This window comes from Salvelinus fontinalis, chromosome 22 (genome assembly GCF_029448725.1).
Source record: "Salvelinus fontinalis isolate EN_2023a chromosome 22, ASM2944872v1, whole genome shotgun sequence".
Classification (NCBI taxonomy): Eukaryota; Metazoa; Chordata; class Actinopteri; order Salmoniformes; family Salmonidae; genus Salvelinus; species Salvelinus fontinalis.
In genome coordinates, this window is record NC_074686.1 from 5580169 (window position 1) to 5596296 (window position 16128).

Genomic DNA, 16128 nt, shown 5'->3' on the forward strand with positions numbered 1-16128 from the left:
CCCGCACACAAGGGTAAGATCACCATATGCAATGCTAAGCAGCGTTGGCTGGACTGGTGTAAAGCTCGCCGCCATTGGACACTGGAGCAGTGGAAACGCCTTCTCTGGAGTGACGGATCACATTTCACCTTCTGGCCGTCTGACGGATGAATCTGGGTTTGGTGGATGCCAGGAGAGCGTTACCTGCCCAAATGCATAGTGCCAATTGTAAAGTTTGGTGGAGGTGGAATAATGGTCTGGGGCTGTTTTCCATGGTTCAGGCTAGGCCCCTTAGTTCCAGTGAAGGGAAACGCTACAGCATACAATGACATTCTAGACGATTCTGTGCTTCCAACATCCAGTGGAAAGCCTTCCCAGAAGAGTGGAGGCTGTTATAGCAGCAAATGGGGGACCAACTCCATATTGGTCATGTAGTATATATGGATCTGATAATATATTTAGGTGAGGACTCAGACCCACCGGGCAGAAAGGGGTAGTTGGTGTTGCTTCCTCGGAGGCTCTCAGAGGGATTAGGGTTTGGTGGACGCTGCAGGGACATAGAATTCTTAGCAGAGATGCCTGTGTCCCCCAGTAACACCTGGACAGAGAGTGAGAAGGATATTTAATGACACCGGGTTGTAAAATGTGTAGCAAGTGTATGAAAAGAGGTAGACATTTTAATAAGATTAATAGATCACTCGGGATAGTGCTACAATTCTGAATGTTCCCAATGAGTCACATCATGATCATAGCAGCATTATTAGGACACACAGACTAAGACAGCATAGCTTAATTACAGCTGACAATAGCATGTACCTCAGTGAAGTCCAAAAGTATTCCTGTCGTTGGATCTCTGACTACTGAGATGCCAGAGTGTAGAGGAGACAAAGAGCAATGGAGAAGAGAGTCCACACGAACGTCTCGCTCAGCCAGCCTAGAGAAAAGCAACAAGTCTGTTACCGCAAATTAATTCTGTGACCATGTGGTACAACAGTACTTCACTACAGGTGAATAGCCTCATCTGGACCCCTGAATTCCCCTTAAACACCACTTTCCAAGTGAGATTTATATGGCACCAAAGCAATAACAAGTAAACAAGCAAAACCCTAATAAGAAAAGTACAGTGTCTCTCTGTGTGCAATAATAGTGTTTAACATGATTTTTGAATGACTACCTCATCTCTGTACCCCACACGTACAATTATCTGTAAGGTCCCGCAGTCAAGCATTGAATTTCAAACAGATTCAACGAAAAAGACCAGAGATGTTTTCCAATGCCTCGCAGCATATCACCCTGCATACCACTACTGGCTTGCTTCTGAAGCTAAGCAGGGTTGGTCCTGGTCAGTCCCTGGATGGGAGACCAGATGCTGCTGGAAGTGGTGTTGGAGGGCCAGTAGGAGGCACTCTTTCCTCTGGTCTAAAAAATATCCCAATGCCCCAGGGCAGTGATTGGGGACACTGCCCTGTGTAGGGTGCCGTCTTTCGGATGGGACGTTAAACGGGTGTCCTGACTCTCTGAGGTCATTAAAGATCCCATGGCACTTATCGTAAGAGTAGGGGTGTTAACCCCGGTGTCCTGGCTAAATTCCCAATCTGGCCCTCAAACCATCATGGTCACCTAATAATCCCCAGTTTACAATTGGCTCATTCATCCCCCTCCTCTCCCCTGTAACTATTCCCCAGGTCATTGCTGCAAATGAGAACGTGTTCTCAGTCAACTTACCTGGTAAAATAACGGTAAATAAATAAAAGAAGGACACCTATTGGTGGATGGGTAAAAAAAAAAATAAGCAGATATTGAATATCCCTTTGAGCATGGTGAAGTTATTAATTACACTTTGGATGGTGTATCAATACACCCAGTCACTACAAAGATACAGGCTTCCTACCTAACTCAGTTGCTGGAGAGGAAGGAAACCGCGCAGGGATTTCACCATGAGGCCAATGGTGACTTTAAAACAGTTAGAGTTTAATGGCTGTGATAGGAGAAAGCTAAGGATGGATCAACACATTGTAATTACTACACAATATTAACCTAAATGAGCGAAAAAAAGGAAGTCTGTACAGAATAAAACAATTCCAAAGCATGCATCCTGTTTGCAATACAGCTCTAAAGTAAAACTGCAAAAGTAGCAAAAAGTGGCAAATGTCCTAAATACAAAACGTTATGTTTGTGGCAAATCCAACACATCAACGGTAGGGGCTGCATCATGCTATGAGTATGCTTGTCATCGGCAAGAACTAGGGAGTTTTTGCAGGATAAAAAGAAAACGGAATAGAGCTAAGCACAGGCAAAATTCTAGAGTAAAACCTGGTCTAGTCTGCTTTCCAACAGACACTGGGAGACAAATGCCCCTTTCAGCTGGACAATAACCTAAAACACAAGGCCAAAAATATACTGATTGTACAAAACATGAAGAACACCTTCCTAATATTGAGTTAAGAACACCTTCCACTTTTGCCCTCAGAACAGCCTCAATTGTTGACTCCAATGCTTCCCACAGTTGTGTCAAGTTGGCTGGATGTCCTTTGAGTGGTGGACCATTCTTGATAAACACAGGAAACGGTTGAGTGTGAAAACCCCAGAAGCATTGCAGTTCTTGGCACAAACTGAAGCACCTGGCACCTACTACCATACTCTGTTCAAAGTCACAAATCTTGTATCTTGCCAATTCACCCTCTGAATGGCACACATACACAATCCATGTCTCAATTGTCTCAAGGCTTAAAAATCATTATTTAATAATTAATCTACACTGTATTGATGGATCGTTCACGAATGAGTAGGCTCTAAGAGATGGCTCTTGTAGGTGAACGTTGGGAGCCGGCTCGCATTTCAGAAGTGCCGAATCTATTCATAAAAATAAAAAATAAATTAAGATATGAATAATCAAAAGATTTAAATTAATAGAATGAACTAATTCAAAGATTGAAAAAATAAATTATATAATATAGGCACCAGGGCAACAGAAAGAAGAGGGAGCAGATGGAGCAGAAGCACCAGTGCCACAAACGTCTGCTGTTTGGATGCTGTTTGACGAGAGAGCAACTGGGGATGCAGCCCCGAAGGAATCCCTCAGCAGATGCCATAATGGAGGTCCGATCCTGTTTGGAGGAGCCCCTCCTCCTCTGAGCTGGTGGAAGAACAAGGCCTCTGTCTACCTACGGCTTACTAAAGTCATGACAGGGAGACTCTGCATAGTGGCCACATTCGTTCCCTCTGAGAGGGTCTTCTCGAAAATGGGACAAATAATTACTGAGAGAAGAAACCGCATCAGCCCCTCGAAAGTGAGGCAGCTTGCATTTCTGAATGCAAATCTCTCATAAAAGCAAAATAGGGTCAGCATTGCTGTGTGCTGCTGGTTATAACATGGCAATAAAGAAGAGAGGAAAGAGGGACCAGTTTAATGTTTTAAGTGGAATGCTGCAGTTCTGCATATTGTTATTTATTTTTCTTTGACATGGTGCAATATTCTATTATTATGTTGTTCAGATTGTATTAGTTTTGAATGGTTAGATTTATATGGACTTTGTTTATATACATTAAAAAGTTATACTTTAAATGCAAATGTTTAATAGCATTCTTTTTCATAACAAACCATTGCATTTTTAAATACATTGTGGTTGAGGTAGAGTATGATTTCATTTAATAATTTAATTAGAATTGTTTTAACCCCAATCATAGTCAAACGATCGCAAACTGTTTGACTTGAAAAAAATACCTAAAAAATTTTTTTTAAAGAGCCGTTTGGGAGCCGAAAGAGCCGGCTCTTTTTGCTGAGCTGAGCCGAACGAGCCGGCTAACTGAAAAGAGCCGGAATGCCCATTACTACTACACTGACTAACTGAAGTGGATTTAATGTGTGACATCAACAAGGGACCAAAGTTTTCACCTAATCAGCCTACTATGTCATGGAAAGAGTTGCTTATCAAGACGACATTGAATGTTCCTAAGTGGCCTAGTTACAGTTTTGACATAAATCTGCTTTAAAATCTATGTCAAATCTTGAAAATGGCTGTCTAGCAATGATCAACAACCAACTTGACAGAGCTTGAAGAATTTTAAAAAGAATAAATGTGCAGATATTGTACAATCCAGGTGTGTAAAGCATTTAGAGACTTACCCAGAAAGACTCACAGCTGTAATCTCTGCCGAAGGTGATTCTAACATGTATTGACTCCGGGGTGTGAATATGTATGTTCAATATTTCTGTATTTAATTTTCAATATATTTGTTTCAAAAAAATGAAACATGTTTTCATTTCGTCATTATGGAGTATTGTGTGTAGATGGAAAAAATATATTTAAAAAAGAATCGTCATTCATTTTGAATTCAGACTGTAACACAACAAAATGTGGATTAAGCCCTTGGGTATGAATACTTGAAGGCAGACTCACTTCAGAAACCTGTGGAAGGCAGTGTCGGTATCGTGTATGGGAAGCCAGGCAGGGTCGCGTAGGAAGCGCTTCTCTACCTCTGTCTCCAGGCCCACACTGGTGGGAGGGAGTCCATGGGGGAGCTGCAGATAAATGAATGATAGAAACACATACGGGAGATAATAGGCTGGAGAGATTAGATATATGTATGTAAACACAGGATGCTTCCAAACTGAAGTTTACTCCTTTCCTTTAAACTTGATGGCGGGCCTTTGCGGTTCTTAGGGACCTAGGTAGGTAGGTGACACCTACTGTAAAAACTTAACTTAGACAAATAGAGGTAGATGGAGATATGCAATATATTGCTTGCATACTTTAAGCAGTCCTTTCATATCTGTAGAAATGGCGGGGCGAGTTTTCAGATAAGAATCATTCCACAGACTGAGACAGCTGCACCATCGAGAGCATCCTGACGGGTTGCATCACTGTCTGGTATGGCAACTGCTCGGCCACCGACCGCAAGGCACTACAGAGGGTAGTGCGTACAGCCCAGTACATTACTGGGGCCAAACTTCCTGCCATTCAGGACCTCTATACCAGGCGGTGTCAGAGGAAGGCCCTAAAATTGTCAAAGACTCCAGCCACCCTAGTCAGAAACTGTTCTCTCTGCTACCGCATGGCAAGCGGTATCGGAGTGTCAAGTCTAGGTCCAAGAGGCTTCTAAACAGCTTCTAACTCCAAGCCATAATACTCCTCAACATCTAATCAAATGGCTACTCAGACTATTTGCATCCACCCTCTTCTACACTGCTGCTACTCTGTTACTATTTATGCATAGTCAATAATAACTCTACCTACATGCACATTATATTACCCCCACACATTGACTCTGTACCGGTACCCCCTATATATAGCACCGCTATTGTTATTTACTGGTGCTCTTTAATTATTTGTTATCCTTATCTCTAAATTTTTTGGGGTATTTTCTTAAAACTGCATTGTTGGTTAAGGGCTTGTAAATAAGCATTTCACTGTAATGTCTACACATGATGTATTCGGCATATGTGACAAATAACATTTGATTTGAGTCATACTGACCGTGCTTTGTGGATACAGGGGCTGGTCATTGGGCTGTGGATGTGTGATGAGCTCAAACCTGCCAGAGCAACCCATCTCCAGCAGGGATAGCGGGAGATCTGTGGGGCCCACAGGGGGAAGATCTATGGAGAGAGAAATGGGATTGAGATGAATAGCCTAGTTTCTATGGGCTGTCCTCTATCGCGCAATACATTGGAGTCCATTGTAAGATATTGAATCATATAAACATATATTGTAATGTCATAAATGTCATTCTGTTCATAAAACGTTGCGCATGTTGGGAGGGACTAACGTTACATTTCTGCAATATGAATGAGAGCTGAACTGGCTAGCTAACGTTAGCTAGGCTAACCCAAGTTGTTATATTCGCCAGTCAACTGTATTGCTAGCAAGTTACTTTAAAGCAAAGCTTACAGCAATGGCCTTAACCGTATGCCTAATTCATTATCTGTACATATGATCTAAATCTCCTTCACCTATTCTTTCCATTTCTCCACCGCAGATGAAAGTTGGTGCAGCAGTTCACTGTCTATTCGGAAATGGCAAAGATTGGTAGGCGGAAGTAGGTCAAATTGCCATATGTAATACGATATATATCTCAATATTAATACATTCTCTTACTAAATGTCGTCAAGTGTAGGCCATGCATTCCTTATAATTTACTTATTCTATCAATTTTAGCAAGTTGAATAGTTATTTTTCTTATTCATGCGCACTAACAACTGTGTACGTCATTTTCATGCGACTGTGTTTTTGTGTTGGTGAATGGGTGTGATTACAACTAGCTATAGTAACGTAACAGAGGTAACAAAATAAGTATAATTCTAAATACAATATTGTCAATGTAGTGTATTTTGTTTATTGTTGTAGTCTGAAAGCTACATTGCCATATTGTTGATAAGCAATTATATACTTTCCACTGCCCTGTGTAACACAATGTAGATGGCTAGTAGTAGCAGCTAATGTTAATAGGTAGCTAGCCAACCAACCAGCTAACAAGCTAACGTAAGGTTTTAAAATGTTGTCAGATGCATGCAGCATGTAGAAACAGAAATCTATTTGGTCGTGAACAAAGTGTAAATAGTAGTTTTTGAGTTTATGCAATTGCACTGTAGTGTTGAATTCAACCACACTTGTGTATTGGTATTCATTGTGTTGTGCAAATATGTCCACTATTCTGGTTGTCCATTCCTTTTTCACACTACTTTCCAGCTGGGCTCGGCATGGTTGTGTTCCCAAGCTCTTTGACGGAGGAAGAGGAGTCTCTGCAGAAGAAATATGCCAAACTCAAGAAAAAGGTGAAAAACTTGAAGAATCTCCTCGCTTGACTAGAGAGAAATCTATGTATCCGTATCCTGTTTCTGACAATGAGATGTGTCACTGCCCTCACATTTGCAGATGTGATCAGGAGTAGTCCTAGGTCTTTGTTAAATTCACTGGTCAGTCATCATCATCACACTCATAATGTTGAAAGTTAGATATCATTATTATGTTACCAAACTCCGATTGGCCTTAGTGTTTACACCTCTTATTGTCTCTTTCTCTCCATCTATCCTCACACCTCTAGAAAAAGGCACTGCTGGCTTTGAAGAAGCAGCAGAGTTCAACCAGCCAGACCAATCAGAGTGGATTGAAGCGAAGTATGTGGCTTTGTCTTCACTTTTTAAAACTGTATTACTAAGCAGACACTTTGTCAGAGTTGATTATGTTGCATCTACTCTCTCCCTCCTAGCTTTGTCAGACCAGCCGGTGCTAGATACTGCGACAGCTACAGAGCAGGCAAAGATGCTTATCAAGTCTGGAGCCATCAGCGCCATCAAGTCAGAGAATAAGAACTCTGGCTTCAAACGCTCTAGAACGCTAGAGATCAAGCTCAAGGTGAGATACAAAATGCAAGGATGTGTAATGTGAATTGATCATAGAATAAATTATTGATACAACAATTTATATACATAATAATAATAATGTTTAAAGCTGAGACAGTTGCAAATTCCTTTTAAATCTGACACATAAACTAGTCTGTGGTGGAATTCAAACGTATCAATTTATGGTTTGGTAATGATTTGTTATATTTTCTCTTTCTGTTTACCAGGATCCAGAGAAAGTGCCAGGCCCTGTGGCTTTCCAACCATTCCAAAGGAGCATGTCCACTGATGAGGAACTTTCTGAGGTAAAATTAGAATTAAATGACATCCCATGTAAAATTTGCCTATGAATTGATGAACTCTACCTACGAAATGGCATGCATTTACAGTATTTTGCCAATGCTGTCTGCCCATATTGTGGCCACAGAACCAGTGCCTTGGATATTTTGGGGGGGAATATACAACTGATGCTGTTGCTTTTAAATTTTTATTTCTACTCCAGGCTGGCAAAAGAGCCCACAGAAAATCTTTGTACGAGAGGTAAGCCTAAAAGCTCTGATAAATAATAGACGCTGGTTCTCTGTATAAGGCGGTTTAACATCTCAATCTCTAACAGCTTCGTCACTCCAGGTGACCGGGCGGCTCGTGACGACGACGAGGAGGAGGAGGGAGGCGGCGGCCTTTCCACCAGCAGAGACATGGAGCGAGAGAGAGACAGAGGAGACCGAGAGATGGACAGAGAGAGGGAGCGCGACAGAGAGAGAGACCGGGGCAGCGGCGACCGGGGCAGGGACAGAGAGCCGCGAGACCGGGAGAGAGACAGGAGCCAGGACGGAGACCGGGAAAGGGGAGGAGACAGAGAGTCACGTGAGCGAGACGGACCGTTCAGACGTGAGTATTAGTTTACTGGACTTCTGTCTTTTCATGTGTCTTATCATTGGCATTCTTAAAAGGATGTTTAGCTCAAAATACAAATTCAAGGATGGAATAATGGAACTGTTTTTCTTCTCCCTTATCTTTCCCCCTCTCAGGATCAGACTCGTACCCGGAGCGGAGGGGGGTGAGGAAGGGGAACACAGTGTACGTGTATGGAACTGGCCTTGTGGAGGACAACCTGCGTTCAGCCTTCTCCCAACACGGCACTATCATTGACCTGTCCATGGATTCCCCACGCAAGTACGGCTACATTACTTTTATGTCCTTGTGGGTGTGTGATTGGGAGAGCATCCAAAACTGAAATTGTTCAGTGTTTTAAAATGTTTTGCAGTTGAAAACTAAAACTAGTCCAGTAAGTCCCTCACTGTTTTGTTCTGTTTGGTGCTAATGAACACAGCCTTGTCTTTCTCTTTCTAGCTGTGCATTCATCACCTTTGAGAAGATGGAGTCTGCAGACCAAGCTGTAGCGGAGGTCAGTATAGCTCTAGCTCCCTGTCCCAACTTAAGGGTATAAAACCTGTAGTGTAAAACCTATCATCTATACACTCTTCTCCCAGTTGAATGGAAGCACGGTGGGAGACGTTCCCATCAAAGTCAGTATCGCCAGGAAGCAGCCCATGCTGGAGGCAGCCACCGGCAAATCTGTTTGGGCCACTCTGGGTAAATATCAGTTCTAGTCAAACACAGATCGGACTAACAAGCAGTGTGTGACAGGAAGTGTCAACTCTGGATTCATGTATACTTTCTCTCTTTCCCCTTACAGCTGTGCAGAACAGTGCCAAAGGTTCCTACAGAGACAAGAGGAACCAGGTTGTGTACAGTGAGGATTTCCTATGAGCTAAGAGGCGTGCCGCATTGGAGATCTGTAAGAATCAACGAGTTAGCTTTGTATGCATTTTCTATATTGCATTTTGTGTTGGTTGTTGATTGCCTGTTAGAACTGACACATCGGGCTGAGTAGATGCTACATTTCATTCAGGGCCCGGATGTGTAATGGCAATGTGAACAGAGATTGTGGTGGTTTGGTCTTGCAACCAGGAGTTTCATTGTTTTGTGGAGCTCAATAAATCACATCAATCCATCTGTCTGATGCGGTCTTGCTTTGAATCAAAGGATCGAATTAGATTTGGCACTGTATCAATGTAATAATACAATAGTGTATGTCTCATAGCTGTAGGCCATGAAATCCACCTACCTCTCACATGCATCGATTTGTCTGTTTCCTTTGGTTTAGCACGATACAGTGCAGAGACGTATAAAGCTGTAACGTAACAAAATGTGGACAAAGTGAAGGGTTCTGAACACTTTCCAAATGCACTGTATATATACACACGTCAGCTGAGAACACCAAGTCACATGTCATTTTGTGCACATTTACAGAATAGTGTCTCGAGTCCTGAGTAAACGCGCATTGCACAAAATGTAGGTCTCTTACTATTTGTCCTTTTGTGATGAGCATGATTATGGAATGATAGCCTACTTTATTTTGGGTACCTCTTTTAAAATAGTGTCTTACACTGTTAAGTACACATTGTTACAAATAAATGTGTAACTAATTACACATTACAAATCAGCTGGTACATACCAACAAGAAGCTCACCTTCAAATACATAAATGTAAAATATTTTATTGGTCAGCCAGTGAGTTACAAATGAGACAATAAGGTCTAAAACTGAGGTGTGCACAACTCCAGTCCTCCAGAGCCCTGGTGCTGTACAGTAGGTCATCGTCCCCCCCCCCCTTCAATTAAATAATTAAGAGATAAATAATCAATCCATGTCATTGACTGGCCAGAGCTTCAAACCAGCATACACTTCGGCCCGTGAGGAGGACCGGAGTTGTGCACCTCAGGTCTAAAAGTAGGGGTTTTCCCTTTCAAGATCTTAGTAGGTCCCTCCAGCACACACAACCTCGTTTCCAACCCACAAACTCAAAGGCACACTCCAAACCACTCTTTTGGCAATTAGAGCAGAAGGTAAGCACACAGCCGCTTGCTTGAATAACCCCCCTGTACCTCCAACTGCAACCTATAATGCTTAGTCAATGAGTGTACATTTTGGCTGAGAGGAGGGGTAAGGGAGCATCTCTCCCCCCTCCCTGTTCCAGTGTCCTTTTCAAAAGTCAAATCTGTCCTGAGTGTCTCCCTCTCCTTCCCCTGGCCCTGCCACTCGCTCCATCTCAGCCTGTGCCTCCAGGCTGTTCTGAGCGGTCGTCTTCCCATGCTGCTCCTTGAGGTGGCGCCGCAGCGCCGGCTTGTGGGCAAAGCGCGAGTGGCAGTAGGCGCAGCAGTGAGGCCGCTCACCGCTGTGTAGGTTCATGTGATCGCACAGCGTGGACTTCTGGGTGAATGTCTTGTCGCAGAGCGGGCAGCGGTGGACCTTGGCACCGCGGTGCACAGTCATGTGGCGGTTGAGGTTACTGGAGTGGTTGAAGTGTTTGCCGCAGCAGGGGCACACGTACAGCAAGTGGGTGGCGCGCGTGTGGACAGCCAGGGAGTGGGCCGAGGGGAAGGTCAGGCCGCATTGCTCGCATGCCACCGGCCCCGCTGTGCTGGAGGTGGAGCCCACCACGGCCACAGACTCATCCCCCGCCCCGTCACCACCTGTTGGCACAGCCGCCATCCCCATGTTACCTTCACCTCCATCACCACTGGGGTCGTCCAGGTTGTAGTGGGCCTGACCATTCCCGTCCCGGGGCACCAGCTCCTCTCCCTGAACCTCCCCCATCCCGTAGTCTAGTCGTGGGAGATCACCCCCCGAGAGGAAAGCTGACCTCATGGCTTCCTGGCTGAAGTCCAGGCCAAAGCCCTGCATCATCTCCGCCCCGGTGGGTAGACGCCACGCCTCCTGGTATTGCATACCCAGAGGCCTCCTCTCCCTCTCGCGGTACGAGCCACGCTTCCTCTTGAAGCCCCTCCCCCTCCCCCGGCCCACTTTGGGTGAGTCGGTGAGTCTACGCCTCCAGCCTTGGAGCCCCTCCCTCTCGAAGCCGCTGTTGCGGTTGGCCATTTCAGCTGGGGCCATATCATCACCCCTGCCCCCTCCCACTATGACACTGTCCGTATCTTGGTACTGGCCCCCCTGATGCCCCTCTGTGGCTTCCTCTCCGCCTTCCTCTGCATCTCGCCTCTCTTCCGGCTCCTGCTCATCCTCGATGCAGATCCGGAACACGTCATAATCCTCCCTGCCCTCCTCTGTTACTCTCACCTGGAACATGAGACCGATTTGAGTGTGCTACTAATCAGTGTCCTTGTGTAGCTACCAGACCTGGGTTCAAATACTACTTAAAATATCTCAACTACTTTCACATACATTTGATCAAAGTATTTATTCAGATATATATTTTATTTGAAAAGACAAGTAGTTGAAAATCCTCAAATACCTTGGTTAAATGTACGCAGTGTATTTAAAAATAGTATTTGAAATAAGTATTTGGAAAATCCTCTCAAATATAATTTGGAAAACTTTTTTTCGTTGTAAAAAAAATACATTCAAATACTCAACAAAAAATGTACAGATGGATGCAGTGGTAAGTGTTGTTCCTGAATTGCCTTACTTTGATCTCATCCATTGTGTTAGGGTCATCATCGTGTTGTATATCTGTCTTAGTGTTTGAATCTGTATGGTCATCAGCCTGAGACTGTACAGGGCTGTGAGGCTGCAGTGAGGAATGATCAGCAGAGGTTGACATAAGGGAGTGGCTGCTGCCACTGACTGTCACTGGCATCGATTGGCTCTCTTCTGACTTGATCTGAAAATGAGCGGTGCCAGTTCAACATCTTCACAGGTAAATACAATCTAGCCTTTGATAAATCACATAGTAGATAAGTTCAGTAAGTATTTGCCTTATACAATTGAAGCACGGTATAATCACATTTTACATTGTGATTTCAAACAATTGCTTCAATAGGGTGCCTTTGACTATACACTAACCAAAATAAGCAACTAACCTTTGGTGAGCTGGGGTTCTTTGGCTGCATGTACTTGCCCAGGGCTCCCCGGCACTTCTCCACAACATGCTCCATCTGCAGGTAGCTAGCGGCCGTCAGGTAATTCACTATCTCCTTGGGGCTGAACTGCAGCACACCGGTGTAACAGGACTGGAGCAGCTCACATACCACCGAAGAGCTGTGAAGGACTGACACCTAGAGGGCAAAATAAGAGAGAAAAAAACACACCAAACAGCTATTTTGCTGTTACGTCTCAGATACACTATAAATACAAAAAAGTATGTGGACACCCCTTCAAACGCAATCTCCATAGACATTGGCAGTAGAATGGCCTTACTGAAGAGCGCAGTGACTTTCCACGTGGCACCGTCATAGGATGTCACCTTTTCAACAAGTGAATGTCAAATTTCTGCCCTGTTAGAGCTGCCCCGGTGGTGAAGCACGTAGTGCGTAAAAATCGTCTGTCCTCGGTTGAAACACTCACTACTGAGTTCCAAACTGCCTCTGGAAGCAACCCCAGCACAAGAACTGTTCGTTGGGAGTTTAATTGAAATGGGTTCCATGGCTGAGCAGTCCCACAGAAGCCTAAGATCACTATGCGCAGTGCCAAGCATCAGCTGGAGTGGTGTAAAGCTCACTGCCATTGGACTCTGGAGCAATAGAAACACTTTCTCTGGAGTGATGAATCACGCGTCACCATCTGGAAGTACGACGGCGAATCTGGGTTTGGCGGATGCCAGAACAACTACCTTTACGAATGCAGTGCCAACTGTAAAGTTTGGTGGAGGAGGAATAACGGTCTGGGACGGTTTTTCATGTTTCGGGTTAGGCCCCTTAGTTCCATTGAAGGGAAATCTTAACGCTACAGCATACAAAGACATTCTAGACGATTCTGTGCTTCCAACTTCGCGGCAACAGTTTGGGGAAGGCCCTTTCCTGTTTCAGCATGACAATGAGAGGTCCATACAGAAATTGTTTGTCGAGATCAGTGTGGAAAAACTTGACTGGCCTACACAGAGCCCTGACCTCAACCCCATCAAACACCTTTGGGATGAATTGTAACGCTAACTGCAAGCCAGGCCTAATCACCCAACATCAGTGCCCGACCTCACTAATGCGGTTGTGGCTGAATGGAAGCAAGTCCCCGCAGAAATGTTCCAACATCTAGTGGAAAGCCTCCCTAAAGAGAGGATGCTGTTTTAGCAGCAAGGGGGGGGGGCAACTCCATATTAATGCCCATGATTTTGAAATGAGATGTTCAACATGCCGGTGTCCATATACTTTTGGTCATGTAGTTTTTTTAATGATCAATCGTGTAAGCCATTAGTGTCATATCCTGCAAAACTTGTGATAGAATCTACTATAATGAGGCATAGGACTGGAACCACAGCTGGCATGATAAAACATTTGATAACTTCCCAGACTCAAAGATATGCCTATTAAAACAGTCAGATCATTGAAAGGGTATGTGACAAGAAGTGTCTGTCAGGGGCTAGTACATCTGAAGCTGACACTCAACATTTATCAAACATAACCCAAATAGTGTGCATCACGGTGGCTTTCCCTGGCACCCACCTGCAGTTCAGAGGAGGGGTTGAGCAGGAACTGGTCCCTAAGGAAGGGGGAGCAGGCAGCAAGGACCACTTTGTGTCCACGGAATGTCTGCCTGCCGCTGGCCACTATAGTGATGTCACAGAACTGCTGTCTGGACCTCAGGGAGTTCATGCTCTTCAGGGTGGCGTCACCGTGACCCGGCAACCGGAAACACAGCACCTCCATCTTAGCTACCGTGGAGCCTATAGGAGAGACATGAAGAGGACTCTTGAAATTCTGCAATGATCATAAAAATACAAATATTTTAAAAGGGAACATTTAGCATCTGGATCAACCAAAGGGAACGTGGAACTTTCTTGGGGCTGAACATTTCTCCAGCTAGTCATACTGGCCAAATTCAGACCAGAGAGCAAGCCCCATGGCTGTACAAGAGGCATTATGGTGTCTGACTATACTTCAAAGAGTAAAAGCACAACAGCTCCCATATCTCGGCTTGACATCCAACATTCCCTGTGATTATTAATTGAAGTTAGAGTAGGTGAGGTCATTGTTCGCTCGTTTTGATTTCAAGGCTTGTCAAGCAGGTCACAACGAGTAGCTGAAATCAGCTATATGACATGGCTCTCTATGGCAAAAAAATTACATCAAGCGCCTACTAGCCTAGGTTGAAGATAATCATACATTGTTTTTCGACCTAACTTTAGCTACTAGTTACCTATATCAAATATTATATCTTATTGTTTTATGTGACTATAAAGCTAACGTAATACTACTGCTGCTGTTAACGTTACTAGGTAACGTTAGCAAATGATGCTAGTGCTAACTAGCTAAGGTCAACAGTGCAGGTTTTAAATTTCGCAAACGGTCATGTTATTGTGTATCCAACCACTCGCATAGCTAACGTTACCCAGCTAGGAGTACCTCGCTAGCTAGCTTGTTGCCCCCCTACTAGCCACAGGCCGTTAGCTAGCCGTCGTTTGTGACCTGCCTCGTAAAATAATCGACGTTAGTTTAGTGTTTCCTTACCTGCAACTACTGTAGATATATTTTCCCCTTACTGTATGTTGTGGAGTAACTAGGCACTCAATAACCGGTCATTCATTGTATATTGGCTAGCAAGCCATCTAGCTAACGTTAGTATGTTTACTTTGTTAGCTTGTTTTAAACGAGCGTCAGTAGTTACACAGCCACAAAGTCATAAACCCCGCCTATTTCTACAATTTATCTTCTTAAATTTTGATTTTAAAGCAAACATTAACCACACTGCTAACCTCACGCCTAACATTACATTAAGACCAAAAAAAACGCATATTAGTTTTCATGAATTTTTACGATACAGCTAGCCATTTTCTTTTCAACGAGAGTGGACCAGCACTTCCCGTGACAACTAGTGATGGGCATTCCGGCTCTTTTCAGTGAGCCAGCTCGTTCGGTACAGCTCACCAAAAAGAGCCGGCTCTTTCGGCTCCCAAACGGCTCTGAAAAAAATATGTTTTGTATTTTTTCAAGTCAAACAGTTTGCGATCGTTTGACTATGATTGGGGTTAAAACAATTCTAATTAAATTATTAAATGAAATCATACTCTACCTCAACCACAATGCATGTAAAAATGCATTGGTTTGTTATGAAAAATAATCATATTAAACATTTGCATTTAAAGTATATCTTTTTAATGTATAAACAAAGTGCATATAAATGTAACAATTCAAAACAAAAACAATCTGAACAACATAATAATAGAATATTGCACCATATCAAAGAAAAATAAATAACAATATGCAGAACTGCAACATTCCACTTAAAACATTAAACTGGTCCCTCTTTTCTCTCTCTTCTTTATTGCCATGTTATAACCAGCAGCACACAGCAATGCTGACCATATTTTGCTTTTATGAGAGATTTGCATTCAGAAATGCAAGCTGCCTCACTTTCGAGAGGCTGATGCGGTTTCTTCTCTCAGTAATGATTTGTCCCGTTTTCGAGAAGACCCTCTCAGAGGGAACGGATGTGGCCACTATGCAGAGTCTCCCTGTCATGACTTTAGTAAGCCGTAGGTAGACAGAGGCCTTGTTCTTCCACCAGCTCAGAGGAGGAGGGGCTCCTCCAAACAGGATCGGACCTCCATTATGGCATCTGCTGAGGGATTCCTTTGGGGCTGCATCCCCAGTTGCTCTCTACAACAGCAGAAGTTTGTGGCACTACTGCTGGTGCTTCTGCTCCATCTGATCCCTCTTCTAGTTGCCCTGGTACCTGAGCCAGCTGACTGCTGGGGCTGTCCCTCCCTGCTGCTGAGGTTATTCTTTGAAGAGCCTCATCAATCGTTCTGGCATCACTGAAGGTTAACTTCTTAAACCTGGGGTCAAGTGC

General features: G+C 43.9%; 3 protein-coding genes across 5 annotated transcripts in view; 1 reads left to right on the forward strand and 2 right to left on the reverse strand.

The window, feature by feature from the left end:
- Nucleotides 1–6072, reverse strand: part of LOC129819619 (SKI2 subunit of superkiller complex protein-like) — a 46234-nt gene extending 40162 nt beyond the window's left edge. The window contains exons 1-5 of the mRNA XM_055876014.1: nucleotides 5933–6072; nucleotides 5457–5578; nucleotides 4380–4501; nucleotides 796–913; nucleotides 460–577 (exon numbers count right to left, since the gene is read on the reverse strand). Of these exons, the coding sequence (XP_055731989.1) occupies nucleotides 460–577; nucleotides 796–913; nucleotides 4380–4501; nucleotides 5457–5578; nucleotides 5933–5945 (493 nt within the window). The 5' untranslated portion in view covers nucleotides 5946–6072. The remainder of the gene's footprint in view (nucleotides 1–459; nucleotides 578–795; nucleotides 914–4379; nucleotides 4502–5456; nucleotides 5579–5932) is intronic.
- On the forward strand, nucleotides 5545–9338 carry LOC129819620 (negative elongation factor E-like). 3 transcript variants are annotated; one of them, XM_055876017.1, is made up of 12 exons: nucleotides 5545–5660; nucleotides 5959–6010; nucleotides 6675–6754; nucleotides 7024–7096; nucleotides 7189–7334; nucleotides 7549–7626; nucleotides 7824–7861; nucleotides 7938–8212; nucleotides 8353–8497; nucleotides 8675–8729; nucleotides 8815–8917; nucleotides 9021–9338. In XM_055876017.1, exons 1-12 carry the CDS (start codon nucleotides 5604–5606, stop codon nucleotides 9092–9094), a joined length of 1176 nt encoding a protein of 391 aa, XP_055731992.1. In that variant the 5' UTR covers nucleotides 5545–5603; the 3' UTR covers nucleotides 9095–9338. The 3 variants fall into 3 exon arrangements, with proteins under 3 accessions (XP_055731992.1, XP_055731991.1, XP_055731990.1); XM_055876016.1 differs by having other exon boundaries at nucleotides 5548–5660; nucleotides 5959–6018; nucleotides 6669–6754; XM_055876015.1 differs by lacking the exons at nucleotides 5545–5660; nucleotides 5959–6010 and adding an exon at nucleotides 6164–6260 and having other exon boundaries at nucleotides 6669–6754.
- Nucleotides 9339–9868: 530 nt separating this feature from the next.
- LOC129819622 (zinc finger and BTB domain-containing protein 12-like) lies at nucleotides 9869–15174 on the reverse strand. Its single transcript, XM_055876021.1, has 5 exons — nucleotides 14787–15174; nucleotides 13782–14002; nucleotides 12207–12401; nucleotides 11813–12007; nucleotides 9869–11463 (listed from the first exon to the last, which is right to left on the reverse strand). Exons 2-5 carry the CDS (start codon nucleotides 13983–13985, stop codon nucleotides 10372–10374), a joined length of 1686 nt encoding a protein of 561 aa, XP_055731996.1. The 5' UTR covers nucleotides 13986–14002; nucleotides 14787–15174; the 3' UTR covers nucleotides 9869–10371.
- Between the last annotated feature and the right edge of the window lie 954 nt (nucleotides 15175–16128).